Source organism: Chrysochloris asiatica, unplaced genomic scaffold (genome assembly GCF_000296735.1).
Source record: "Chrysochloris asiatica unplaced genomic scaffold, ChrAsi1.0 scaffold00005, whole genome shotgun sequence".
Taxonomy (NCBI): Eukaryota; Metazoa; Chordata; class Mammalia; order Afrosoricida; family Chrysochloridae; genus Chrysochloris; species Chrysochloris asiatica.
Window position 1 is genome coordinate 13,828,589 of NW_006408523.1, and position 11,833 is coordinate 13,840,421.

Below are 11,833 nucleotides of genomic sequence, written 5' to 3' on the forward strand. Positions count from 1 at the left end.
AGGACCATCAAGGGAGAAGAGCACACTGGAATGCGGGACCCTATCCAGAGAAGCAGTGACACCAGAGATGGAGGCAGAGATGAGGACGTGGAGAGAGGGAGCAACTGAGGACTCTAAACTCATGGAAAGAGAAAGGCTTTGTGCTGGCGACCATTCTGGCTTGCAGAATGGGCCTTGGGTTTCTAAAATGATTATATATTCCTGAGTGTTTCGGTGTACATCTCCCCACTCCCCATTAACCTCCCCCCAAAAGAAAGAAATACAAAGGGAATGGAAGCAAATACTGTTGAATGATGATGCATAAAGGAGATTGTAATCATTGCAATGAAATGATGGTGTAAAGTCGATGTTCTCCCATGTAAAATTACTCAGTTCACAATTTAAAGAGAGAGAGAGAGAGAGAGAGAGAGCGAGTGCACAAGAGCATGGGACTGGCTGGAAATCTCTTGAGTGTCTTTGATCCTCTTTCTATGCCCCACCCCCAGCCTCTCCTCACATCATGAGATGTAAAATTCTCTGGGTAAGGATATGGAATACTAAAACAACTTAACCAGATTCTTGAGAATTAAGTCAAACCATAGCATAACATTTATCCTATGAGTATTATTTATGTAGATGGATGAATGGATGGATGGACAGACAAGCAGATGGACTGAATGGTGACCATCTGCTTTGTTTAGGGGCATCATTAGCTTGAAGAGAAACAGTAGTGCAGTGAAGTACTTCATATGACTCTTCTACCTATAGTTCTGTTAAGCCCCCCGTCCCTGGCCATCCCATGATGGGTTTGGGTAAGAGCAGGTAGGAAAAGATGCTGATAAGAGTATATGATTCTGTTGTGAGTGATTGTTAACAGTATTAATTACGTTTGGTAAAAACTTGGAAGTCTAACATGGGTATAAAATGAATCATTTCAGAAGAAGCAGGAAGGGGATCTTCCTACCACCAAGAAAGGAGAGCCAGGAGTGGAACATGTCCTTGGGACCCTGAGGTCCCTGCACATTGAACCACCTGGATCCAGGGACAGGAAGCTGTGACATCAAGGGAGTCACAGAAGCAGAACCAAGAGCCAGAGCTCGACACAGGGCTACGGGTTTCCCAGCCCTGGAGTGAGACAGCTGAGTGCTTTTGGGCAGGAGGCTCATTTGCAGAGTGTGCTGCCTCCAGACACTTAATCAGGGGGAGCTAGGTTTGCTGACCTGTGAGGCGAGAGCCGAGTGCCTTTGGGCTGAGGCCTGTAGTGGAGTGGAATATCCATTGGGCATTTATTAGCAGCTTTAAAAGAGTTTTGCCTGAGCAGGGCAGAGGCCAAAGGGCCAGAGAGAGGCCTGCCTGTGGGCACAGTAGACAAAGGGCTGTTCTGACCAAAGAACCATATCCTGAACATTTCTGACCCTGAGCTGTAACCTGCTAACTTCCCTAATAAGTCACATAATCCTGAGTACTGTCTATGAATTCTGCGTGGCCACTGCAATAAATTATCAAATCCTGCACGGAAGTAGAGAGTGCTATGGGAATAAACGCATGGCCTCACAGGAATTGACCTTGGGCTAATGTTGATGATTTGATTCTCTTCTCCCTTGGTGACGTATACAGCCATACTTTGTATTCAAAAGAAACAGTGTAGATGTCAGAGGATCTTGGATGAAAGCAGAGAATATCAGAAAGATGTTTACCTATGTTTTATTGACTATGCAATTGCATTTGACTGTGTAGCTCATAATAAATTATGGATGATATAGCGAAAAAAAAAAGAAACAGTATGAATTAAAAATCCTACATTAAAAGAATTATCAATGGATTAAAATGAAAATTTCAGATATAAGAGATGGGGCAGATTTTAATAATGGGGCTAAATATTAGTTTAATATTTATTGACTTTTTTGGGATATACTTTTACCAACTGATAGGATTGCAAATGTCAGATGGTAAAAAATACGTCTGCCTTTTATACGGATTTAACATCTGGTCTACATAGGGCACCTGACAACAAAAAAGTTGCTGAATTTACTGGAATTCTTACAGAACTCTGAATTCATTATGTTTGTCATGTTTACAGAAAGCCAAAATAACTGAATGGAAATGAATGCTCAGTCAACCAAGCAATGTTTTGTCTACATATTTAAAAAAATTTTTTTGAATAATATTCTCATGGAAAATACCTGTTGTTTTCATTATAGCAAAAGAGCTCTGGAAGCTAGAAAGTACTAAACGTACTTTCTCCAAAAGGATTGGATTCACCGTTTGACTTCCATATAGAATTTTTGCAAAAAAGGTTAGAGGAAAAGTTGACCAAACTGGCCTTTCCTCTCCACTTCCCATGGGATGCAGATGTCCCCTCAGGCGGACGGCTCACAGGAAGTGGTGGAGCAGCCCAAGACACCAGCAGATCAGTGCTCTTTCCTTGTGAGGCTGTTCCATCTAGTTCCAAACCAGCTCACCTTCATTCCCTGGATGTTCTTCAGCATGACATCCCCGATTCTTTGGTAATCTCCTCGGCTGTGGGCATTTGAGCGGCCTTCCCTGAAAACAAAGGCAAGAAGTTAGAAACACAAAGTCTTAGCAGTGAAAAAGCGACTGGGTAAGGCTCTTGGCCCTAGATTGTAAAATATCAACGTGTATTTCTTTCTGTGGTGCTGTGGGTTAGAGCGCTGGACCGCAAGGTTGGTTTGAACACAAGATTGGTGGTTCAAGCTCACCATCTGCTCCTCAGAAACCCTATACAGGGTTGCTATGAGTTAGAAACAACCACCCCTCCCTGTCTGTGTGTGTCACAGAATGCTAGCCCTGATAAGAGTCTATGAAATCACTGCACTTGGTCTCCAAACAAAGAATCTCATTGTGCTTTGCATAAGACAGGGAAGAGCCACTTGCAGATCATTTTAATACAATTTCATTTGCTGTAACTGCCCCGCCCCCCTGCATATTGGATGAGTTTAGCATCATTTTAATACCAAGGTGACCTCTTGCTGTAACTGGCTAATGAACCTCTTACTCCTACAAAGTGTCCCTGATGGAGGCCTCTTAGGATGCAGCCCCCGCATTGACGTTTGTTTACACGAATCCTCAGTCTGAAGCAAAGAGTAGTTGGAAAGCCTTAGAAGTGTGCCAAGTTTGGAAGGTCAATTTCTGGGGGATATGAGGGAAAGCGTAGTGGTTACGAATCGGGCTGCAAACTGCAAGGTCAGCAGTTTGAAACTACCAGCTGCTCCGCGGGAGGAAAAGGAAACTTTCTGCTCCCATAAAGATTTACAGCTACAGAAATCCTGTTCAGGGTTGCTATGGGTCAGAACCGACTCAACAGCACTTAACAACATGGGGAAAATGAGCAAAGGTGGTAGGATATGTGGTCTCAGGCACAGAGAGGGACATGGAAATGAGGGGCCAGTGACTCCCCTAGATAAGCTACGTGGTAGAGGAGAAAGGTGTGGACACTTTGCCATTTCTTATGGTTTATGCTTTCAGCTGATGTTGATACACCACCAGAGAGAGAAATAACAACAGCAATGGTGTTGTTGTTGTTGTTGGGTGCCATCGAGTCAGTTCTGACTCACAGTGACCCTCTGCACAACAGAACGAAACACTGCCTGGTCCTGTGCCATCCTCACAATTGTTGCTTCACTTGAGCCCATTGCTGCTGCCACTGTGCCAACCCATCTCCTTGGGGGTCTTCCTGTTTTTTCTCCAACCCTCCACTTTACCAAGCACGAAGTCCTTCTCCAGAAACTGGTCTCTCTTGATAAAAAGTACAAGAGACAAAGTCTCGTCATTCTGGCTTCTAAGGTGCATTCTGGCTGTACTTCATCCAAGACAGATTTGTTTGTTCTTCGGGCAGTCCATGGTACTTTCAGTATTATTTCATGGTGTATTTTTGACATACTAGACACCATGTTGGGGCGCACTAAGGCTGATTTGTGTCTCCCAGAAACCTATGCTCAAGGTCTAACTCCGGTGTTTACAAATGCACACCATTTTGAAAAGAATGCTTTTGCAGATATAATTACTATGTGGTCATACTGGAGTAGGGTAAGCCTTACTCCAATAAGACAAGTGTGCTTACAATGAGGAAAGAGACACCAGGATGAAGGTCATGTGACTTTGAAGGCAGAGACTGGAATGGTGCATCGACAAGCCAAGAAATACCAAGGAGTGCCAGCCACCACCAGAAGGCGGGAAGAGGCAAGGAAGGACTCAATCCAGGGTCTCAGAGAAGTATGACTGCTGACAATTTTGAGTTTTCAGCTCCCAGAATTGTGCATAAATATATATGGTGGTGGTGCACCGTGGAGTCAGTTCTGACTCATAGTGACCCTGTATAGGGTTTCCAAGGCTATAATCTTTACGGGAGCAGAAAGTCTCATCTGGTAGTTTCAAACTTCTGACCTTGAGGTTAGCAGCCCAACTCGTAACCACTACACTACCAGAGCTCCATATATGTATCTATATATCTGTATCTATATCCTGCTTTTCCTCCCTTATCCATTCAGCCTACGTCTCTCAATCCATGTATCTACGCACTGTTTCCCCAAGGTTGTGTACAGATCACTGTTTACCTCTATCTCTTTAGCCCATTCACACCTGTGTCCCCATCGTGATCATTTTCTGCCACCATCCCTCTTCTTGTATATTGCCCTCCCCACCATCCGAGCTAACCTGTGTCTGTCTACCCTCTAGCTAGTGAGTTACCCTCCCCTTCCTTCCACCCTGGGTAACTATGAAAGAATGTTTCTTTTAGTATGAAAACTTTTTCTTAAGTTTTCACAATATGGTCTTTTTTTGATCGACTTATTTCACTCAGCATAATGTCCTCCAGGTTCATCCATGTTCTGAAGTGTTTCACAGATTCATAGTTATTCTTCAACGTTGCATAGAATACCAAAGTTTGTCCATTCTTCCACTGATGGCATTTAGACTGCCTCCGTCTTTTTGCTGTTATGAATAGTGCCGCGATGAATATCAGTGTGCATAAATCTTCTTATGTCCTGGCTTGTATTTCTTGTGGATACATACCAAGTAGAGGGATTGCTGGGTCATAAAGTACTTTTATTCACAACTTGCAGAGAACGTGCCATACCATTTTCCAGAGTGGTTGAACCATTTTACAGTAACACCAGAAAGGTAGGGGGGTCCCAGTCAAGAGAATACATCCCTGTTGTTTTAAGTAAAATCAGTCTTGGTGGTGCAATGGTTAAGCATTTGTTGGCTAACCAAAAGGTTGGTGGTTTGAGCCCACCAACAGCTCTACAGAGGAGGAAAAGACCTGGAGATCTGCTCCCAGAAATATTACAGTCTAGAAAACCCCATGTATCAGCATTCTTTGGTCCTTTAGGGTCACTATGTTTCAAAGTCGACTCAGTGACATACAACAACAACAACAGGTTTCAAGTTAGCAGTGAGAGGTACAGTACAATATAGCAGGTTGCAACTCAAGTAGGAGGGACCCCGGATTCACAGCCCACTGAGGCAGTAGCTCACAGCCCTCCAACAGCAGAGAGATGGATGGCATCTCAACTGCAAAGGTGCCTTCCTGGACTGAAGACTCAATCTCGCGCTCAGTGAGGATCTCAGGATGGAGACAGGAGGAGGCACATGCTTAATTAAGTGCAGCTGGGAGGGTGGAAAAGCCAGGTTGATTAGAAACACAGGGGCTTCACATAGCGAGAAACTATCAGGATACTATTTATGCTTTGGTTCCAACTAAGCATATTGTGTAAATCATATTGCAGTGGAGACTTGGTGTTAAGTGTCATCGAGTCGGTTCAGACTCATAGAGACCCTGTGTAGGGTTTCCCAGGAGAAGCTGGTGAGTTTGAACCACTGTTTTACCCCACAGTGCTTTACCACAGCACCAGCCCAGGACTCCTGTTAATTCTGGTGAAGGGAAAGGCAACACACACTATGGGGGGTCATCAGCACAACTTGACCAAGGTAAATGACTGAGAGGTACGCAAGAACACAGGACAGCTATGGGAAATGCTGTAACATATAGTTTTTCAACAACAGTAACAGCAAGTAACAAGCATGTGAGGGGCTGTGCAGGTAGATACATATGCTACATTGGCGTGGGAAGGTACATGGGCGTACATGCGTGTGCACATACAGGTATATTTGTGGGCAGTGTATGCACAAGGTTTCAAAATGTTCGTGGAAAAATTCCATTGTCTTGTAGTTCAGTTTTTCCATAAGCTTTTAAAGCACCCCTGTAAACTCATGTACAAAATAAAGCACATAAGGGGGCACAGTTAGGGATATTTCTAAGACATATCCAAATATTTTATGGGCCTGATTTACTGGATTGGAAGGCTCAGAACCCTTGTTGTGTGGGACTAGCTCATAAAGATAATGTTCTACATTCCTAGTTTGATGAGTAGTGTCTGGGGTCCTAAAAACGTGTGAGCATCCATCTAAGATACAACTCTTAGGTTCTTTTCCACCTAGAAGACTGAAGGAAACCAAAGACTGTAGGAAAGATTGGTCCACGGGACTAACCGGAAACAAGAAGGACTAGATGGTACCTGACTATTAACCACCAAGCTTATAATAGAAGGTTCCAATTTAGAACAGGAGAAAACTGTTGAACAAAACTCCAATCTATTTAACAGACCAGACTTACTGGACTGATGGACACTGGAGGGGACCCTTAAGTCACCCTTCTAACATGAAACTGAAGCTACTCCGAAAGGTTACCACCTTTCAACCAAATAGCAGACTGGCTTATAAAATAAACAACAATACCATGAGGCATATAACTTTAAACAATCAGCTGTATGAGATCCAACTCTCAACATTTAGCCAAAATTAAAGAGGAGAAGGCAAGGAGCAGGCAGGGAAACTGGATGGATAGAAATGGAGCAAGCAGGGTGGAGATGGTGAACAGCGCCCATACGCCGTGTGGACAGCAACCAATGTCAAGGAGCAATTTGCATGAATTGTTGAATGTGTAAATGGTTACCTAAGACCCAGTAAAACAGGAAAAAAAAAAAATCAAACCAAAAAACCTAATCCTTTTCCTCCATTTCTTTCTTAACAATATAACTCATCTCCATCTGCCAAGCTACAACACTCAATTACCCTCTACCAGTCCCTCCCCTCATCCAGCTGACATTTCCCTCCAAGATGTGTTCACTGGGAAATGCCCAGGCATCGGACCTACACCCACATCCTCCTTTGCAGGCAGACCTCAGACCATTCCTAATGATTGTATTTTTTCCCCATCAGCCACAGGGCTGAGCTATCTATCTCTGGGGTATTGACAAATGGTTATTCATCAAATCATGCTGAGCAGTTTATCATCCGGGCATTTTCCTGGACCTTTGATGCTGTTTGCTCCTGAACAGATTGAGAGTCTCAGAAACCCACTGGAGTATTCAACTCTGTCCTATAGGGTTGTTGTGAGTTACAGGTAATGTGTGACATGGCATTCCCGGCTGGTGCAAATGGTTACCATGTTCAGCTGTTAACCAAAGGTTGGAGGTTGGAGTCTCCTTAGAAATAACTTGGAAGAAAAGTCTGGTGATCTATTTCCAAAATATCAAAGCCACTGAAAGCTCCATGGAGCAAAGTTCTACCCTGATACACATGGGGTCCTCGCCAGGCATTATGAAGCTGATTTTTAATGTGGGACTGGGTTTGGTAGGGAATGTTCTAGCTGCTGTCCCTGTGCACATTGGGACCAGGGAGGAGATTAAGGAAATTGAGAACTCAATCCTAAAAAGGATGTTTTCCACCATTTAGAACCACCCACCCTACTACACTGTCAGCATCACCCAAAGCTGAAGCGTTCTTTTTCCCTCTCCCCACTGTCCTGCATTCCAGAACAAAGGAGATTTTCATTTCAAAGGAGAGTCCAGCTACTCAGTGAGAAATGGCCTAGTTTTATTCAATGTTGTTGTTATGTGCCGTGGCATTGGTTCCGACTCATAGTGACCCTGCACAGGGTTTCCGAGGCTATTAATCTTTATGGGAGCAGAATGCCTCATCTTTCTCCCATGGAGCAGGTGGTAGTTTCGAACTGCTGACCTTGCGGTTTGCAGCCCGATTCGTAACCACTAAGCTACCAGAGTTTTATTCAATACCACACCTCAATACAAGGAAGCAAGGCTACTTGATTTGTGGGTAAGTGTGGCTCTGTAGGGCAAACACTGGACTTTTAACCACAAGGTTGGAGGTTAAAATCCACCAGCTACTCCTTGGAAACCCTATACAGTGTCACCATGAGTAGGAACCTGCATTTAATAACAGCTGTCATCCGAGTTCTGGTTGACACTGTAGGATAAGAACTGGACTGCTTGAGTCAGAACCGACTCGAGGGCACACAACATTTCATCTATAAGGAGTCCTGGTATAATGCTGTAGGATAACCAGATCAAATCCAGCAGCCGCTCTCAGAAACCATATACAGGGGCGTCATGAGTTAGAACCGACTTGATGGCACGTGACAATAACAGCTATTATTTAGGTACAACAGCTGGTAGCACATCAGTTAAGCACTCGGCTGCTAATGAAAAGGTTGTCAGTTTGAACCCACCCAGAAGCTCCACACACAAAAATCCCTGTGAGACCTTCTTCTGTAGAGATTGTTGTTGTTGTTGTTAAGTGCCGTCGAGTCGGTTTCGACCCATAGCGACCCTGAACAGGGTTATAGGGTTTTCAAGGAGTGGCTGGTGGATTTGAACTGCGGACCTTTCGGTTCGCAGCCCAAATCCCTGTGGGGAAGTTCTACTCACATGGGATCATTGTGAATCTAAATAGAGTTGATGGCCCCCAGCAATCAGAGCTATTATCTAGAACTTACAGAACAGACTCCCAAATTTTCCAATGGGCAAGTCATTTGACATGGCACATAGAAAGGTCTTTAAGATACTTTACACGTTTTTGAGAACACCCCGGTCTGAGTGGGCAAGGACGAAATGAGAACATCTTAAGTTTGCATTCTTAACAAGAAAATTCCATCTTCTCACAGACAATTGCTCCCCTCGCCCCAGGACAAAACCAAGTCCTAGACAAGGGACAGTGAGAGAGGGCACCAGAGAGAGGTGCTGATGAACTCCGCTGAGATACCAGAGCGCACAACAGAGTGTGGCCGCTGACGTCGTAGACATGGGACACAGGGAGGGATGCTGCTGGAAGCCACTTTCCAGTCACTGCACTTCTTTTATTCTATTGCCAAGTATTTATTAAGAGAAAATCTACTGATGCCAGAAATCCGAACTCCAGGGAAATCTGTTCCTTCATCTGATTGTTATCAGAGGCATATTTGTCTCTCTAGGCCTTCGGCATTTTTCAGGAGTCCTGGTAGCACAGTGGTTAAAGTTGGTAGTTCAAACCCACCAACTCCACTGTGGCACTCAGCTTCCATAAAGATGACCACCTTGGAACCCTATGGGTCAGCTCTCTTCTGTTCCGTGGGATCGCGCTACGAGTCAGAATCGACTTGAAGACAACTTTTGTTGATTTTTAGCATCTTTTTTTTCAGTGGATGACTAAGTGCAAGGTTGGGATTCAAACTCACCAGCCCCTCCTCCACAACCCTATACAAGGTCACTCTGAGTCTGAACCAACTCAATGTTACTTAACAACAATTTTCATGTTGGGGGAGTCCTGGTGGTGCTGTGGGATAAGTACTGGGCTGCTAATCACAAGGTCAGTGGTTCAAAACCCTCAGCTGCTCCATAGGACAAAGCTGCTTCCATAAAAACTTATAATCTCAGAAACCCTCTATAGGGTCGCTGTGAGCTGAAACGGACTTAGTTTTCAGTTGTTTTATTTTCATTTTAGAAACTGTTCTGGGTTAGGACTATCATCAGTCCCTTCCCTTGTAAAGCAAAACACAGGTGAAAGGGGTTCAGGTCTAGGTTCCTACAAATGGTACAGACAGTTCTACCTCATGCTACCCTCGCATGTCCCCCATCCACTGTCACACAGGAAGACCCCGTGGAGCTGGGTACCAAACACCAAGAACATGCAAGGGAACTTTAAAAAAGTTATGGAAAAATGGAATGCAAAGCTAATGGGATTTTCCCACAGGGCTGGGAACAAAACACGAAACTTTGCTGCCTCATGTAGAAACGCTTTCCTGTTTTGACTTTCTCTGCATGTTCATGCTTCCAAATCTACAAATCCAAAAGCATCTGCTTTATGATCAAGAATCAAAAGGTCATTTTCTTATAAAGAACACGAAAAGACAATTATAACTCATCCACAACATCCTCCGGATGTTAATTTCACAAGAAAGGGTCCTTGTTTGGAAGGCTGGGCTACAGAGCTGTTGTCTAAGTAATTGCTACATGGCAATCAAGAGGGAAATGCTTCCGACAGTTTCACTTAGGAAAATTTCAACAAGTCTATTAAGAGCTCCCGTAGATCCTAACTTCTCCATGCGCCTGAATTGATTCACTGCCACAAATATTTATTACCTCAGCAAAGAACGGAAGACACACACATACACACACACTCACTTGAGATCGAGAATTTTCAAGTCCTTTCAGCAGTGTAACTACTTGGTTTATCACAATGTGAGTATCAGTAGCTCAGCAGCAGCCTGACAGAGGGAGAAGAGGGAAAAGGTACGAGACCAATGACCAGGTAGGTATCAGTGAGGAGAGACCACTGATAGGATGTAAGCCCTTTGCCACGACTCATGCCCTTCAGAGGAAGCAGAGGAGCCCTTGCATCTGGGCGTTTGGTCTCTGCCAGCCAAGAAATACTTCCATCTGGGCTAGACTTGCAGGTGGGGTCAAGTCAATGCTGGTAAATCAACACTTAGCTTTCCCATTCATATCCCCAACCCCAGGGTCATTGTCAAATCCATCTGGAACTCTAAAAGAAACAGAGTTTACAGTGTTGGCCAATAAAACCCAACAATCCCATAAAGTATTACGAGCCCTAGAATATGGTCTTCCTCTGGGGGAGTGTATTTTCCAGAAAGCAGTTAAGTTAAACCTGGCTGCCAGGAAGCGTCTGAGGAGCTTCTTACACGGAAAAAGCAGGCGAGGGTAAGACACTGGCCTTTTCAAGCTGCCCAACCGCAGTCCAAACATGTGAAACACTCAGCCCTGCCCTCCTCCCAACAAAACGAAGAGCCTTTTCATTCCATTTCAACACAAATGCAAACAACACAACTTGGAGGTGCAGGACCTGTGGGGCTTAGTGTCACTGTGAAACCCGTGGAAGTCAGAACCGGTGTTAGGCAGAGATGGGTCAGAGGATGAAAACACAGGCATGTTCTGTTAATAAAGACTCATAGAGAAATGGCAAAACCGCACCCAGTCAAAGGCAGAAAACTCGCCAGACCCAGAAACACAAGGCAGACCCACTGAGTCCCGGCTCTCACAGGCTTCACTGTAATGAACTTTCCAGGGCTCACAGTTCTCATTTGCAAAACAGGTTTTATGTCCTTATATTTACTATGGTGCAGGACCAGGCAGTGGTTCACTCTGTTGGGTATAGTTTGGGTCACTGCGTTGGGACCAAATCAACAGCACCAAACTACATATTTACTATAGGAACCCTGATGCCACAGTGGTTAAGCAATTGGTGGCTAAACAGAACATCAGTGCTTTGAACCCACTCAGGGGCTCTGCAGAGGAAAAGATCTGGTGATCTAATCTGATGAAGATTATAGGCTAGTGTAGACGTTTTGTAACAAGGAAGGGAGTGATTAACTCTCCAGGATAAGAGCGGAGGACTCTGGGACCATCAACGGAGAAGAGCTGAGAGCGGGACCCTACCCAGAGAAACAGAGATGCCTGAGATGGAGACAGAGGCGATGACATGGAGTGATGAAGTGGCTGGGGACTTTGGACCCAGAGAGGGAAAGGGACTGTGGGCTGAA

At 44.5% G+C, this 11,833-nt stretch overlaps 1 protein-coding gene across 1 annotated transcript in view; it reads right to left on the reverse strand.

Moving 5' to 3' along the window:
• The window catches only part of FARP1 (FERM, RhoGEF (ARHGEF) and pleckstrin domain protein 1 (chondrocyte-derived)), a 307,399-nt gene that overhangs the window by 29,732 nt on the left and 265,834 nt on the right, over positions 1-11,833 (reverse strand). The window contains exon 16 of the mRNA XM_006831984.1: positions 2,442-2,523. Coding sequence (XP_006832047.1) covers positions 2,442-2,523 — 82 coding nt within the window. The remainder of the gene's footprint in view (positions 1-2,441; positions 2,524-11,833) is intronic.